The sequence below is a fragment of the Arvicanthis niloticus genome, chromosome 11, assembly GCF_011762505.2.
Source record: "Arvicanthis niloticus isolate mArvNil1 chromosome 11, mArvNil1.pat.X, whole genome shotgun sequence".
Taxonomy (NCBI): domain Eukaryota; kingdom Metazoa; phylum Chordata; class Mammalia; order Rodentia; family Muridae; genus Arvicanthis; species Arvicanthis niloticus.
Genome location: NC_047668.1, coordinates 14756832 through 14774663, shown reverse-complemented (window position 1 = coordinate 14774663; position 17832 = coordinate 14756832). Strand labels below are relative to the sequence as shown.

Here is a 17832-nt window from a genome sequence, read left to right as displayed (position 1 = left end):
CGACCCTTCTCAGCCAATGGAGTTCGTTGCTCCTCTGTTAGATTTTAAGGCAGAGCTGATAGGATATGGTAGTACTTGAGGTTTTGATAACTGTATGTAAAACCTGTCAAAAAGAATTCATAAATTAAATTGAAATCTGTAAAGCAACATAGTATTGAGTGATTAATCTTGTTAATTCCCAGAATACCTGGGTATGGCTTATGGATCCAAGATTCATGGTCACTAGTTGTTGCTTCATGATCTGAAATAAAAGCCTGAAAGAACTTTTCAGTTACTGGACTGTGTGTTCATTACTAGATCACAGAAACCTGAGGACATCACTTCTCTAAGTTTTGTGCTTGTCACAGCAGCAAAGGTTGAGTTGCACCACTGTGGGTAGACTCAAGGCCAGGCAAAGTGACACCAAGCCCACTGAATTCTCTCTGGGAGTGAAGGAAACTAAATTAAAACATGGTGAAGTGTGTGCCATGGATTTTAAGCTCATCCATGAGTGGAAACCTGTCTATTATAAACTGACTGTATCTAAGCAGTGTCAGATATGGGCACAGATATGGGATCCAGGCCTTGAGCTAGTGTTTCTCATTCTACAATAGGGCAGTTGTCATTGAGGTGCAGGTTTGAGAAGAAAAATGTAATATTCCTTTAAAGGATTACAAAACACTGTTCAGTATTTTTAAAGAGGGAAAAGGTAATGAACTATATCTTACATCCTTCTCCTTGGAGCCAAGATCAAACACGCAGGGTTTATGAAAGTCCTCCTAATGCTTTTCCAGCATCCTTTGCTTCTCCCAGTAGTGGAGTATACCACCCCCGCCTTTGTAAGCACCAGGTAGCCAGCTCCTACTCTTGGTTGCTCTCAGCTTTGTCATCTCAGACAACTCTGCTTTCTGTGTAGCACAGGAAACAGGAACCGGTTGCCATCCTAGATGCTTTTGGTTCTCAGCTATCTGGGGATACATCAATAAAACTGTGGATCATGGACAAACTGTGTCCATCTCACCCGGGAGTTTCTTAAAGTGAAGAATGTAAGACTGTACCCCAGCTCCATAGAGCTAGAATATCTAGGGGCCCATGAACTCACATTTGGGAAATCCTAGAGGGATCTGGAGAGATTTAAGTAGCAGTGACTTAAAATGCTCATATCACACATTAACCACACACTACACTGACCCATGCTGTTCTTATATCCCTTTACTGTGCATGTGTTTGTCTTTACCTCATCACGGTGCACCATTAACTCCTTGGGGGTCAGATACTTAATTTTCATGCCTTTCCCTCCATAAAGAAGTGATCAATAAGAGTTGACTGGCTGATTAAATCTATACATTCAGTTCTCTTATTTGAACAGCATCCCTCCGCTTCTATTGTTTTATTCTCTTACATCTCCATCTTCCCTGTCATTTTGGTGGTAGTCCAGTACTTCATATTTTAGTCCAAGGATTCATGTTCCAGAATAATGCTGTCCAACAGAAGCACTGCAAACCCCACATGTAATTTGAAATGTCCAAGTAGCCACTTTTTAAAAAGCAAATTTGTTTTAATTATGTGATATTCAGGACCCTTGCCCTTTTGCTTTTCTTTTGTTTTTGTTTGCCTTGTTTTAAATCTTTAAGACCTGGTGCTAATTTTATACTTACCAGTTCATTATCGCTCAGAAGCAAATATGTTCTAAATGTGTAGATAGTGTATCAGGCAGTGTGGCCCTTTAAAAAAAAAAATCAAGAATAAATGCCATCAGTGACTATGAGATTAAAACCTCTAGATAAAATGCCAGACTAATCATGTGTAACTGGCATGTTTTTCTAGTAAGACAGCACACTGAGTTCTCAAAAGGACATGGTGCCCCTCATATGCCACACTGCCCTCCCAGGTACCTTAAGAATACACGCTACTCTCAGCAAATGAGATAGCTTGTTTCTTCTGACCAGTGTTCTTCACTTACCACTTCTGTTTATGCTCCACGCTGTAACAAGACTAACTCACAGCCTTTTCTTAAACATGTGTGACTTTGGCTTATTCCTTTACAACAGCACCTAGAGAAGCTCTGAGTACTGTCTCACTTTCTGAGAAAAGAGCCCCCATAGTCACAAAGAGTTACAACTGCCAAAACAGTCATAGAAATGATGTACCTGGGCCACCGTTCCCATGAGTCATCCAAGAGCCTCTCAGGATTTGCCTACAAGCACCTACAGAGAAGGCTGTAGACAGGTCAGTAGTGTTCACAGATCTGAGGACTTTATTCCTCCTTGTTCATGTGTGTGGATCAACACTCACTCAAGCCTCTTGGTGTGACCTAACCATTCTCTTTCTTCAGTGACAAAAATACTTAATATCTGCCTTGCATTTTCTTGAAAAAGAAGTTTGGGGAAGTTCATAAAGGAATGGGAAGGAAGCGTGAGCTCTTGGTTATTTTAAACATAGAGCCTGTGACTTGTGCATATTGGTCCAACCTGGGAACCAAGGTATCAGGCAAGCGGGAGCCTTCTTATGGGTTGCTTTCTCTACATGTAAGAATAAAATTACTCTGCTTAGTTTTCTGGTGAGATTCCTGTTATTGTTTGTGTTCTGATGTTCTCATTTTTTTTTCTTCCTCCTCTCTTTTTCTTCAGTGTCTCTTAAACGTTCTGCCTGAGCTCTTAGTGAGAAATGCCATTGGAGATCTTTCACAGAGTGTCCCTTTAAAACCTCAAGAATGATTAATTAGATTGTTTGTGTGTGTTTTATTATTTATTGTGGTTTATGTGATGATTATCTGTGTGCATTAACCATAGCCAAGATTTCAGTCATATAAGCCACACTGTTTTACTGTGTCTAGAATAAAATAAAAACCACTCTGTCTGAACTCTTAAAATACATAGGAAACCCAAGCCCAGAACTATTATAGTTTCCCTAATCCAATTACTGCTTTCTGAACTGAAAGGGCTGTTAAATTTCAATCTTATTAATACATGTTGTTGTGGTTGTGGTTGTGGTTGTTGTGGTTGTTATTGTTTGGGGTTCTTGTTTGGTTTGTTTGGTTTTTGCTTTTTCATTGATGTTGTTCACCTGGCCAGAAAAGGGAGGGAGGCAAAAAAATTAACTATGAGAATAAAAAAAAATACTTCAACAAAACTCAGAATGCACAGATTAGTACAATCTGGCTTTGCAAAGTCAATCCTGATTTAAATGGCAATTAGTAAAACATGTAAAATTTGAAGGTAATGGATTAACTATGCCAGTATCAAGTATTCTATGTTGATTGGTCTCCTTGCTACCAAGGTAATAAAGACGATTTCAAAGTGACATCTTCCTATCCATCTGATCTTCAGAAAAAGAGGGATTGACTTACTTCAGCTACCTTGTGGTTAGTGTTCCTTTCATAGCAACATTTCTGTTTCTCTGTGACATAACCTCCCTGGTACCCTTCCTTCCCTCCCAGTGCTGTGATAAATACTGAAAGCCTGGCATTCCTGGCCTGCAGACAAGTTAGAACTTCAAAACTCTGAAAACCTTGTAACACAGGCTTTTACCAGTCCTGATTTGTTCACATTCACACATCTCTGGGCTCACTCCTCTGGTGGAGGGTCTACTCGGTGTGGTGATGTCAGTGTTGTGACAATGAGGGCTTGTAATGGGGCATGTCACTTACTGGGCAAAAATGGAATGAACTCAAAGAGCATGCTGTTTGTTTTTTTTTTCCAGAGACCATTTCTGAAAAGATTTAAGCATGCTCAGTTGGAATCTTGACTGTTCAGAGTTCCCCATGGAGCTTTTCTGAGTACTTAGCAATCCATGTTAAGTATGGAGTTATCAGTTTACCCATTGGGAATGAGAGTCCCAGAGGTGGAGATACCACTGTCCAGAGCCACTGTGCCAGTCTGTACCAGTCTGTGCCTGTCTGTGCCAGTCTGTTCCAGTCTGTGTCAGTCATCTTATGGGACCTTGTTCACTTTAAAGAAGAAGGGGCATCCTGGCATCCCCCTACCCTTCTTAAGGCCTAGAGTGGGTAGTACAGTAAGGTTCTGCATGCTGCTATTGCATTCTCTAGTCAGGTACTCCAGGGGTTATACGAAAGTGAATAAAAACAAAAATAAAATGTAGTTGGCCTCACCAGTTCCCACAGGAATGGAAATGTTTATTTCTGAAGATAAAATAAACACATGATGTGGTGTCTTTCAGCGAACACTCTTCTGAGCAAAAACTCTGGTAACGTCTCTCTGAACAGAGTGGGTTCATTTTCTTATTTGATGACACTGAAAGGTTTTCATTCCACCTCACTGTTCCGATACAGAACTTTCCTTTCTTCTTGTTCTACTAATTTATACACGCATTTCTGTAACGGACCTAAGGCTTTTATGCGTTTTTTTCCTTCAGATAAGTCAGCAAATACATAGAATGAGACAGAGCAGTAAAGAACATCAACTTTCTGTCAAAACAGTTCATAAATATTCAGTAGAGTTCTGCAATATGTAGGAAGTTATGAAGATGGCATTAAGATACCAGTAAATCCAAAGAAAACCTATGCTAATCACGCTATCATATCTTATTATATTTTATTCCCTTATCACTTTATTATCCTTCAATAACACAAATGTGACACACACACCCCCCCCAAAAAAAAAAAAAACTGCAAAGAAATCCTAACCTGCTAGGGTGAGATTGAATTTCTACCTTATCCTGGGTCAGGATTTTCTAACCAGGATGACATGGTCTCTTGGTAAATCTGATAGCCTAACCTAAGAGATAGCTCCCAAGCCACCTTTCTCTCTCAGGAATGACTTTCAGACATCATTAGCGTCCCCTGTGGAGTGGGCTGGGCTAGAGAAGGACCCAATTGAGAGCATCACTGCATAACTACTACAAGGCCCTCAAGAAAAAATTTTTAAGTGTCTTCTAAAAGAGTTGTAGCATTCTACCTTACATGGTAGGCCTTGAAAAAAATCTTTCTTCCTTTTTTAATAATAAAAATCAACCCTGTATTATTTCTAAGATGAACGTCTTTTCTTTTAAATGCCTGAAACATAGGCTTAAAGCAATATCCTCTAGTGGGCTCACAATGCAGGTGATATGCAATCACTGATGGTCCCTTACATGTACCAAACCTTCTCAGTCAAAGAGGCCTTGGACTCACAAGGAGCCCTGTCAGGACACTGCTATAGTTAAAAAGCATATTGCTCACTCCAGGAGATCAAGCCATGGGTATTGACATGCTTGCTTGATGTTTGAAAAGACAAATTAGTCCTTCATCTTAGCTATCAGCAGGGCACATGACCCCACATGGAAAAGTCAACTCAAAGCATTGTATAATATATTTACAATTTTCTACAAAACTTCAGTTATGAAATCAACTCTGTCCAGTGTGAAAATTACAAGCAAGCTAATAGATCATGAAAATACATTTAAGGGAAAGCTGTATAGTTTAGTTTGGCTGTGGGCTGCGGTTTATCCTGGAGTATTGAGTAGGTATATCTAGGCAGAAAGTATCTGAGCAAAATGAGATCTCCAGATTTAGTTATGTCTTGCACATCATCTATCTGCCACTGCCAACAGTCTTTCAGTTGCTTGTTGTTACATTGTGGTGGTCGTTGTTGTTGTTGTTGCTGCTGCTGTTGTTTGCTGTGGTGATGATTGTTTATTGTTTGTTGTTGCTGTTACTGTTTGTTGTTGCAGCTGCTACTGTTGTTTGTTGTTATTGCTTATTATTATTGCTGTTGTGGTTGTTTGTTGTTGCTGCTGTTGTTGTTAGTTGTTGATGCTGCTATTGTTGCTGTTGTGGTTGTTTGTTGTTAGTTGTTGCTGCTGCTGTTGTTGCTGTTGTGGTTTGTTGTTGCTGCTGTTGTTGTTTGTTGTTGTTGCTGTTATATTTGTTGTTGTTTGTCATTTGTTGTTCTTGTTGTTGCTATTATGGTTGTTTGTTGTTGCTACTGTTATTGTTGTTGTTATTGCTGCTGTTGAATACTCTATACAGTGCAAGGGAGCTGTTTCCTTTTTGCCATTATTCACCCCAGGCATGGTGACATGAGCCTGTAATATAAACACTACATAGGCTGAGGCAGGAGGATTGTGAGTTCAGCACCACTCTGAACTAGAAAGCTTCTGTCTCAAAAAAAAAAAATCAACAATAACACAATAACAAGTGCAACAAAATTGAGTCACTCAGTTGGGGTAAAGTTAGTCCTTGTGGTCAAATATGGAAACAGTTATGCCTGCCTCTGCCTCCTTGAGCTCATAACATCATTCAAAGACCTCAGGGTCTGTTTACTGAGTAGGACAAATGGAACTACCAACTATGGTGATTGAACTGACTGTGAAATGATGAGGTTCTTAAATTTGCCCTAAACGTCATTTGAGCCAATGAGAGTATAGCACTAGGGGTGAAGAGCTACCATTTTCCATTGTGAAGATGCTAGTGAAGAACTAAAGGATACAATCAACAAGTCATACTGGATGAAATTACCCTAAGATTCTACTCTTTGTGATCCGAAAGGACTTTAATAGTTTTTATACAGTGCGTTTTAATTCAGATAATGAGGACATGGAGTGCGAAGTTTGGAAATGAACAATCTAACTGTTTGGCCTTAAACTGTAAACAAAACTGTGTAGGAGATGACCACTGGACTCTTAAAAGAATTTCTCCAAGCCTGACTTTCCCAGAACTTGTCTATCTCATCCTCAGTCAGATTCAACTGGGTCTACAAAAAGAAGGTCTAGCTGTTAATGTACCTAGCAAGGGTTTGCTGGGGATGAACATATTATGGTGCTATACTGTAACACATTTTACTGACTAATACATTATAGCCATAATGCCAGTAATAACACTTAGGAGGACAAAAACAATTTAAGCTTGATCAAGTTAATCATAGATCAAATGACCTTGTTTTAGATCTAACTCTCTGCACATTTTATGCAACAAACATCTGTGATAGATAAACAAGATAAAACGAGTCCAGTGGGTGAACACTTTAGAAAAATTAGCAACTAGGCTGTTGACAGTGTCCCACTGGCAATGGATTGGAGTTTTATTTTTTTCTACTCAAAACTAACATGAAGTAATGTCTACTCATTGGGCAACAAACAAAAGTCTTGATTTCTGTAGTCTTTTGCAACATCAAATTTGGCGGCGATAAACACGAATTTAGTCTGTCTGTCAGATCAGTCTTCATAAGAAAAAAATTACAATTTAGGTTCAGAAAGTTGTAGACTATGAGTTTACCAATTAGACTTATTCTCCTTCTAGCCCTAAGGATCTGGATAAACTTGAAAACAGCATTTCAACTTCTGAGAATTATGGTTTTGCCAGTTAAAGTTGGAGGTAGTTTTTAAGTCTTTTTCTTGTTCTAAACAGTAGTGCCCTGGAGGCAGTTCCAAGACCACTGGAACTGTCAGGCGAGTGTAAGGTGTGATGACTGTAACAGGTAACACTCTAGAAGACTGGAGGTGAATGTTAAGCTGGCCGCCAACTACCTCCATGACTGTTTTGGGGTAGACAGCCTCCTGAATTTCCCTTAGGTCCAAGAGTCTAACTACAAAGCACCCTGAGTCCCAAGAGTCTAACAGGTTGCCTGCCCTTAGCCCACTTCCTGAGAAATCAGTCTGGTTTTCTCCATACAAGTGAGGATGAAGGACAGAAGGATTCAGAGTCTCTGGCTCAGCCTATTGAGGTACAGATGCTACTTGAGAAGTGAGAGCCACTAGAACAGACTCAGCCCAATTCTGTCTCAACAAGTAGCCCTTTCCACTGCTGAGATTTTTTTTTCTTTTTTTTTTTTTCTTTTTTTTTTTTTTTTTTTTTTTTTTTTTTTTTTTTTTTTTTGACATGGGAGTGAGCACAGCAGTTTGGAATATTTTGTGAGACAAAGCAAAGCAAAGAATATGGGCATAGGAATGCACCTATAAATCCTAGCACTTTGCAGGTGGTGGCAGGTAGAAGATCACCACAATTTCTAGGATATCCTGATTGACACCTGGGAGTTACAGGATAGTCAAAAGCTACACGGTAAGATCTTACGTCAGGTGGGGGAAGCACATCAGAGTAAATAGCTAATAATACTATTATTCTAGTATTTATAGTTAGGTCTCACAAGACATCACCATCATTGTAGCCCCTGCTAGTTGAAATGATGTCCCAATGTGACAACACAAACCCAAGCTATGTAGGAATATCTGTTCCTATGGTCATCTCTTCTTATGCACCGAACAGTAACAAAAGCAGGCATTTTAATATACTGTATTTACTCTATGTGTATGTGTGCATGCATCTGTGTGTCTGTGCCATGCATGCCATCTGTCTGTGTCCCATGCCATGCCATACATCAAAGGACAGGCAACAACCTGCAGAAGTCAGTTTTTTTCTTCAACCATGTGATTTCTAGGAATCAATCTGAATATTCTATGCTTGGCAGCAAGTCTCTCCACCCACTAAGCCATCTTGCCAAACCAAGAGAAGCCATCTACAGGGTTTTATTTGTCTTTCAAAGTGATTATCCCCTGCATGGTCTCACTAGATTTTCAAAATAGAGCTGTGGGGCAAGTGAGCCATGACTTGTCTTCTCCTTGATCTAAAGGCCATACCCCTGAATCATTCCCAAGAACCAGCATTGCAGGTAGAATGCACTGTGAGAGGTGTCCCCATTGTCCCCGGTAGCACCTAGCTAGCAGTTTGCAACAGTAGACTGAAGTCCAAGGAGGTTACAAGAATTGTCCAAGGCCACATAGCTGCCCACAGGAAGTTTCTGATCTCAAATTCAGGTTATGACTCCAAGTAGCCTGTACATCCCTCTGTGCCTGTGGGCTCAGCTACTTCCAAGTGGACTGTACCACTCACCATACCTATGGGCTCAACCACAGTAGATATGTGGAGGCTATGGCAGTGTCAACTCACCACTGTCAACTTCTCCATCAATTTAGGTTTTACTGTTTGGGATTTAATAGATTGTGTGTGTGTGTGTGTGTGTGTGTGTGTGTGTGTGTGTGTGTGTGTGTGTGTTGTGCATTTGAGCAGTAACCACAAAGAGGCAGAAGAGAACATCGGACCCTCCTAGACATGGAATTATAGGTCATTGTATATCACCATATGAAGGAGCTGGGTCTTGAACTCAAGCACCCTTCAAGAGCAGTCTGTGCTCTTAACTGCTAAGTCATCTCTCTAGCCTCAATATTGGATTTTCAGTGCAGGGCTCCATGCATGCACTGAAGTAGAGGGTGCTTTCTGCATACAGTAGGTCATGCTATGACTTAACTTTGTTCTACATGTCAGGAAAGAGCTTCCTGGGAAGGAAGGATCTATACCTCCAGGAAAAGCAAGTTGTAAAGACCTTGGCTACTGATCTGTAGGGCTGGTTTTCATGAACAGTCAATAGCCAGCACCCTAAAAATATTTCACTAGGGTTTTAATCTTGTCACAGTCTGTGGTGTGTGTCTGAAGGTCATGGAAATATTACAGTTACTCACTGGGATCTCAGAAGAGTGAAGTGTTTTGATTGGACTCCATGTGCAGTGAGTGACTTCCTCATAGCTGCTAATCCCCAAACAAAATAACCATCAAGAAATATTAAGACACACATTTTATTAGTTTCATTTAATTTCTTAATTGGGCAAAGTCAGTTTACCCATTTATTGCTGTGTGAAGTGCTTAGAAGCAAGGCGCACATTAAAGGGATTATTTCCATGTAATCCCCCCCTCCCAGAGGGTAGGAGCTGATCACTGTGAATCCCAATGTGCTCTCTGTCACAATACCAAGTGGAAGAAGTAGGTATTGTAAGATGACATAGTCAGCAGCAGAGCAGAGTAAGAGAGTGTAATTTAATAGCTGCAGAAAGTACCTCATTTTCGGTAAAAGTTGGGCAAGCCTTTTTCAGGAAGAGCTATTACCCAAACTGAATTTTGCCTTCTCTTTTCCTGGTCAGGCCTCTGCTAATTGATAGATGTTGAAGGTGTGTAGCCCATTAAAGATTTTTAATCAAATGCTGTCTGCAGGTAGATGTGCTCACCTTCCCTAGACTTGGGGTGTTGAGGTAGTGATTGATCTGAGCACCCCACTCTCTGTGACAGTTTGTCTTCCTTCCTGGAAGGAGACATTCTGTAGAGTTTGGAAAGATGCCGCCTATTACACAGCAAAGAGGTAGGAAGCAATATAGGTGATTATACCCTCAAGAAACTGGATGCTCTGGAAACTTCCACGGCTCACCATTGCTAGCTAGAGTTTATCTCACTGCAAAGGACAGGGAAACCCATTAGTGACCCAGGCAGAGCTTTTTCTTGCCCTGCTGCTGACATGCCTACCCCTGCCGAAATACCTACAGTGCAAGGGTATTCTGTTAGGAGCATTAAGGCTGGCCTCAGAAAGAGATAAAAGTCTGAGCATTCTGAGAGTTTGAAGGTAAGGCCAGTCTTTGCAAGCAACTTCTCCCCAACCTGAAGCAGGTGACCCATTCACAGAGGCCATGTCTGACAGCACTGAAATATTCAGCCCTCTCTTCTGATTCTTCTTATTCACCCTCTGTACTGGGAGGCAGCATCGTTCAAAGACAAAATAAAACACTTTTTAAAGCCCTCAAGGAGCTTTCTACCACGTATTTTATTAGATTGAAGGCAAAACAAGCTGATACCAGCAGAAAAAAAAAAGGCTGCTTCAGACCCCAGCTGACCTCTTTTGCATGGAAAATTCTCCATGTGATTACAGAGCTAATGAGTGATATTTAAGGAAAGCATTATGCCTTTGCGTGTATTTGTAAGAGGCACTTCATACATTTAAGCTTACATAGAAATAAAAGGATATGTATTTTATAAAAAAAATCTTAGAAATCTGTGTATTTAGAAGAAATACTCGCCTGCTATCTCTGGCTGTTTCTGTAATGGTTTTTATACAAAGCACAAACTTCTTCTCAGCATGAAAACTGTAGGACTCAGTCAATCATCCAGTTGACACCAAACATACAAGTATTTGATGATGCGTGGATAAAACAGCTGAACGCAAGGCAGACTTGTCCACATTTCACAGAATGTTTTGGCTCTATGCAAACAACACTGTATGAGGGGGAAAACTAGGCTAAACAATTGCTAAATAAATACATGTGGGGAAAAAAATCCTTTCTCTTCCAAGAATCCTGAAGTATCCGGCAATAGAGACTTGGAGCCAAAATTGCTTCTGGGGCCTGTATCATCCTTCTCTTCTCAGAATCTGTGTCACTGTGTTACTGCATGGAGCTTGGAAAAGCCATGACATCTCTCTCTCTCCACTTCTCTCCCTCTCTAGGTGGAGCTGACAGGCAGCAGCGTCTTTGACTATGTCCACCCTGGGGACCACGTGGAGATGGCAGAGCAGCTGGGCATGAAGCTCCCACCTGGGCGGGGTCTCCTCTCGCAGGGCACCACAGAGGACGCAGCCAGTTCAGCATCTTCCTCCTCTCAGTCAGAGACCCCCGAGCCAGGTGGGAATTGCAAACCCAATGTGTTTGCAGTTGGTGGCTGGTGGGCAGGGCCATCGCTGAATGAGTGTGCTCAAGGTGCCCGTGTGGAGAGACTATAAATAGGGAGAAGGGTATTTAACAATTCCATGCAGCTTCCAGACCCATGCAGTAATTAAATAAGGAAGAGATTTGAAAATAAGGAGACATTTTAATAAGTGTAATCCAGAGATCTCATTTCAGTTGAACAATACATCTGGAAGGTACGATCTCCTCTGGTTTCTCTTTCAAATTACTAGAAGGAGATCTGCTGGCTTGGAACAGCCTCTCCCCTTTCTTCTAATACATTTATTTATTATTCAGCAAAATGTACCCTCGGGCAGAGGCATCTTGAATATTAGCTTGTAGAGAATTAAAAGTATTGGGGATTTGCAGAAATCTTGGTGTCTCTCTTTTTCTTTCCTTTTCTTTTCTTTCTTTTCTTTTTCCTTTTTTAAAGCATCAGAAGGTACTTGAAAGATGTGAACAGATAAATTAAGGCTAAAAAGAAAACAGAAATGGCTACATTTTCAACCGCCTTTCTGCCCTCAGTATTTAATTAGATCAATTGTATAGAGGAATGAACAGAGGTGACATTCCTCATTGGGATTCCTTCCAGGATTCTTATAGACTTTGCATTCAGAATGTTCCCATTTTCATTGTGTTGTACTGATGATAATTTAAGTATTAGGGGAAAATCCATTTATAAATTAAACAAAATGACTTGATATCCATCAGTCCCCTAGTTCATCAAGCTGTTCAAACACGGGGAAGATTGGCTGGTCGGCCCGGGTCTTCCGAGAGCGCTGGTAATTAGATCTGCGAAGGATTTATTCTTTGCTGATTGGGGCTTTAAATTAATTGAAGTTCCACATTTGTGGTTTTGTCCTTTTTGTACTTTTTTAAAGGAGATATTTCATATTCTTGTGTGGTGGAGTGCTTGGCCAAGCAGCAGTGGTTTAAATGTTAATTTTTCTCATGAGAAGTTTAAGATTTTTAATGAATCAAGGCCTGATTTCAAGTGCAAAGTTTTATTTGCTTACTTGAGAAGTTATTTTGCACTCTTCAAAGATGCCTGCATTTAGAGCTACTTGATCTGTAGTTTTAAAAACAGAATTTGCAATACAAAAGCATCATATTAGACAGGAAAATAAAAAACCCTGCCTTAAGATTAATTTTAAAATAACTATATACTTCAAGAAAATAATTTGTCCTGCCTGGAACTGATCACAGGGGAAAAAAGAAAAAGTGTTGCCTCTCTTGGAAATATTTTGACTCCATATAGAACCAAATCCATGTTTTCTCATGGAAGTTAAGGGAACCCTGGGTGTGTCCATTGCTCATAGTGTTCATTTAAGACCATTCTTTACCCTTTAAATGACTTTCTGGGACAAGCCAAATATTCTTTATAGCATAGCTCACTGGCTTTACTGAATGAAAATGTCAGCTGGATAATTGGCACTGGTTTTTCATTGTTAGAACATTCCTAGCTGTGTGTCCATGAGATGCAGCACGTGAGAAGGGCTTTCTGTTCATTGGTTCTAAAGATGGACTCAAGAGCCTGGATTCCTCGTGACTCAGCATAAAGGAATTTAAGTTGAAAAGCTGTTGTCTAATGGAAGGTCTCGGGGAAAACAGATTCTGTTTCCAAGAGTCACAAAGATGGCTTCAAGATCTTGTCAGTCATTCAATACAAATCCCAGCATTGGTAGCAACAAATACCAGCAGGTGCCCTTTGTCATTGCCCCTGGGAAGAGAGCCTAATATGAAGGGGGTGAGCTAGCCACACAGGCCATCTCTGATGCTGAGCAGTTCCTACTTTGAAGCCCAAGTCTCCTTTTCTGCAACTCCCCCTCTCCTCCACGGTGTTTCAGATCATGTCCCCTAGCCTCTTGTGTAGACACTCAACTATGTCATATGAGATAGATCAAGCCCTCCCTTCTTCCTGCTACCAAGTTAGAGCAGGTCCACAGCCACTATCCATCCACTGGTGTGTTCCTAAGAACTTCATCAGCCACACCATCCTGCCTTGACTGAGTCGTAGTTTGTTGAGGACCTTCTAACCATCTATGTGCCTCTAAGACCTGAGCACAGCTCTTGGGTGTTCTGTGATCATTTCAGAGAACTGTCACCTTTTCAGTTTAGATAACTGAGCTTTTGTTAATGCACCTTATGGTTAAATCATGTCCCAACTGGTTCTTCTGGGGCACACAAGAAACCCAGATAAATATCCTAAGGAAAGAACTTGGGTAAACCCCATGCACTCTGTTCTAGCCTTTCACTCTATACAACAGAAGGACATAGCTGGCCTTCTAAAAGGGACTCACTCCCACACTTGTGTCCATACTTTTTTCCTCCTGACCTACTCTATCATTTATATCAACAACTGATTGGCAGGCACTGACTTGCCCTTCCTGTAGCCGGTCTCACTAGCACATATGAAACTCCACTTTTTGCACCACTCAAGAGCCAGTGCACGTTCGGTTATGCTCCCATAAGAGAGGGCTCTCCTTCTGCAGGGTGAGTGTGACACTCACCATTAGGACAAGCCAGTCCATCTTAGCCTCCACATCTACTGAATTTGGTTATTTTCCTTTTGGACTTGAAAATGCAATTGGGTTGACTGCTCAAATACTGAAAAAGCAGCACGGGATGCTACCTGGAATGAAATATCTTCACTAATACAGATGATTGCTCCAAGAGAATTACTTTAAAAGTGCATGTCAGGCTCTGCATCCCAAAGCTGCTTATGTTTCTCAGAAGCTGAAATTTTTTAACAAGATTTCCTAATTCTTAATAACATGAGGGAACATTATTGAAGACTCTTGTTCATTGCCTGGTAATCTTCTAAACTCTGATGAAACGCAGATTCCTTTCTACATACTGGTGAAATGTGGTTGGAAAAGGATATCCATATCTGGTTATTATGGAAATGAAAGGGCTAGTGGGTAAGGAATTTTGCAGACGCCCTGATGTGTGCAGTGTAGCATTACTAAATGACTAAAATCTAAATAACACTTGGCATTATAATAAAAGGAAATAAGTGACTAAAGCCATTTCAAGGCGGTGACACTGTGCCATGATAAGAATTCTGTTTCCCTGAACTGCCAACCCTCTGATTGTCTTGTCTTGAATCTGTCTCAAGATAATGGTGGGGGGGAGGGGGCTGGTTGAGCAGGAATCTGTTGACTTGACAGCAAGCCCAAATAAATATTTTATATGCATGCACATTTACAGATAGTTTAGTAAATATATTTTTTCCTTTGGAGAAATCTTAAGTCAAGCATTAGAAAAATAAATGGGTACCCCGGCTTTTAGAAGCCCTGATATTCCAGAGTGCCTTTTTGGCGGAGGTAGGTCAGAATATTCTGAAGGAGACTGTTCTTCACAATCCGGCAGGCAGTCATTTCTTTTCTCTGGCAAGCTCTGACGACACAGGAGTCCAGCCCCTTGGTGCAAGCGGCTTGGGTGGTGCGTTTTCACTGTGTAGATCTGCCTGTGTTTATCTGTTGCTCCTAATGTTCCTGTGTCTTGATGGTACAAACCTGCCTTCCAGATGCTTAGTAAACAGAAAGACAGCTTCTCCCAGAAATCCTGGAGGAACTTTTAAAAAAATCCCCTATTTTGAAGACAGAATGATTTTCCTTGAGTTGTCATAAAATGGTATTTTTACTAATCCTCCCTTGTTCATATAACATCTTTTAGAATTATAAAATTAATTTATAGACATTATGAAAACTTCAGAATATGTAGAAGAGAAGTGGGGAAAGGCCAGCCAATACTGACTGCTACTTAGGAAAAACCATTATATACACAGGGGTACCACACAGACTTCTGGACTTCATCTCTCTTCCTGTAGGCATATACACATAAGTAGGAGGCTCCAATAGCATGTTGCTTGGCTTTTGTTTTGTATATTTTCCCAAGTAAGATCCTGACATTCACCTTCCTGGCAACCTGCTTTCTCATGTAACCTCACACACATCTTTCTATGTCATATTTCTCTCGTCAAGATGAAATTCCCTCTGTCTCCAGTGGTTTGCCTCCTATAAGATAGCAATCAGTGCCAGCCATAGGACTTCTGTCAGGAACAAACAGACCCAGGCCCTGCTCGGAAAAAATTTAGCGAGGACAAGAGGTTCTTGTAGCTTATTGGATGGGTGTGAGTTCGTAGGAGGAGAAATCAATACTGCACTAGGATTTAGACAATTTAGCAAAATATATGAGACAGTATTTGGAGTGAAGAATAACTATAGCAGCACGGTTAACCACTGGTTGTCTAAAGCATACACTGTCATGTTTTGTCTCACATTTCAGACAGAATCTCATCTGTTTTGTGGGCTAAATTGGTATAAGCTCCATGCCTACAATGCCTGTTCTATGTCCTGAATGCTGCTGTAACGGATGGGGCAGGAGAGTGTTTAGGTAAATAGAAATTACCATCATTGCTTGTGTGTTACCTCAATGCAGTAGTAAATCTGATCAAATCCTCCATCTACAGAAAAGGACTCGAATGATGACATCACTGGATGATTTTTTTTTTTAAGTAAAAAATTAGAGAAACAAATGACAGAAAGTAACAATAAAGAGTATAAAATTATCTGAAGATCAGGTCAATATTTTACGGCTTGGATATAAGATATGCATGGAGCTTGTTGTGTGGATTATTTATCGTCTGGTTTGTGGTGGGGTTTTTGTTTTGTTTTTATTTTTTTATTTTTCTTTTTTTTTTTTTTTAAGATTGATTACAATTTCCTACCCATGAGTTGAATTTAGAAGTTAGACAAGGGAAACCATCTCACTAAGCTCTCATCCGGCCCCAGTCCCCAGACAGTGTGACTGTATCCACACCACTGTCTGCTGTACTGCAAATGTCAAACAGAAGGTGTAATGGATTTAATATTAGCGCTGGCCAGGGTGTTGAGGGAGCTGTTAATAATGTCACTCCAGTTATTGATCTGAAGCCTTTAAAAATCAGAGAAAAGTGAGAGATTCTCTACTGGGGAAAGGCATACAGTGACTGGTTTTTATTGCCAATATATTTCTACATATAGAGTGGCAACTCTCTGGAATTACGTTATTGTCATTAATCCATGAGAGATATTTTTGGAGCCATTATATGGTAAGATAATATCATGGAGACCATTCTTAATGTTAATGATTAGAACAGTCCTTGTAGACGTAAATAAACTTCAGGTTCTGCGTGATGACTTCAGTGTTCATAAAAGTTGTGAGATAATAGGCTCTTAGCACGTGGTGACCATGTTGTAGGCACTGGACGTATAAACAACAAACTCTATAGCACTCTTCTTTTGGCTTTCAAGAACTCTGACGATAAACCCTGGCCTGACTAAGGGAAGATGACAATGGATTTGTCCTCGCAGTTAGGAATCTTTTCAGGAAGTTAACCCTCCCATTGTAATGGTAGTTTGTTTGTAGTAAAATCTCTGCATGTCATATTCCCAAACTAATAAGTGAAACTAAAATTTATAATTTATGTCTAATGCTTATCAAACTGTAAATACACATTTAATTCCTTTCCGGTTTCACTCAACATAAACAAAGATAAATCCATCAGATAATGCAGACAGTCATCTCCGTTGGACTGACTATGATGTGCTTTGCCGCCGGCACTCCAGAACTTATCTGAACGAGTTCTCAGTCCCTCAACCTTGCCTGACACTTCTTAATTACCAGGTGCCCATGTACGTGCCAAGCATCATAGAAACACCCCAACAAAATCAATCTTTTGATAATCCTAAGAGATTAGCATTTAGGGGTTAGTTGAGCTTTTATACAAAATCATATCCTCAATATGATTTTTTATTTTTAACAATGTCATTGTTATTTTGAAATGGAATATAAACTGTCTTCATGCAGCCCTGAACATAAGGCACACTGTGAAAAGAAGCCATCTGTAAGGTCCATACTCAAGAGAAACGGTTTGAGGCCCCAAGGTCTGTTTGGTGAGACTGAGACAGGTCTAGGTTATACAACACCCATCTCAAAAGAAACAGAAACAGCAGCCAGTACTTTTACTAGGTCTGCCTGGCCAAATCTAGAGTAATTCTCTTGCCTCTTGATGGAGTGCCATTTTTTCCCTGCAGAAAATTGGCTATTTTTAAATGTCACCCTTTATCCCCCATTAAGCTAAACAAGGCCACCTGGAAATGCCACCAAAGGGAAAATACCCTACCCCACCCCACTCTCTTTCTGCATTCAAACATAAGCCCACTTACCACCTTAGTTTGTGCTTGCCTATGCTGTGCTGCTTGTCAGCCTATGGTATAAACACTCACAAAGAATCTAATACTTCCAGAATATTGCCAGGGAGAACTAAAGATGAAGAAATCAAAATATTCTTCCCACCAAGCCCTCTGTCCCAGTCAGTATCTGAGTGTTGCCCTT

At 40.4% G+C, this 17832-nt stretch overlaps 1 protein-coding gene across 6 annotated transcripts in view; it reads left to right on the top strand.

The window, feature by feature from the left end:
- The window catches only part of Npas3 (neuronal PAS domain protein 3), an 807361-nt gene that overhangs the window by 669326 nt on the left and 120203 nt on the right, over positions 1 to 17832 (top strand). For all 6 annotated transcript variants that reach the window (XM_034514128.2, XM_034514127.2, XM_034514126.2 and 3 more), the window contains one exon: positions 11235 to 11409. In XM_034514128.2, coding sequence (XP_034370019.1) covers positions 11235 to 11409 — 175 coding nt within the window. The remainder of the gene's footprint in view (positions 1 to 11234; positions 11410 to 17832) is intronic.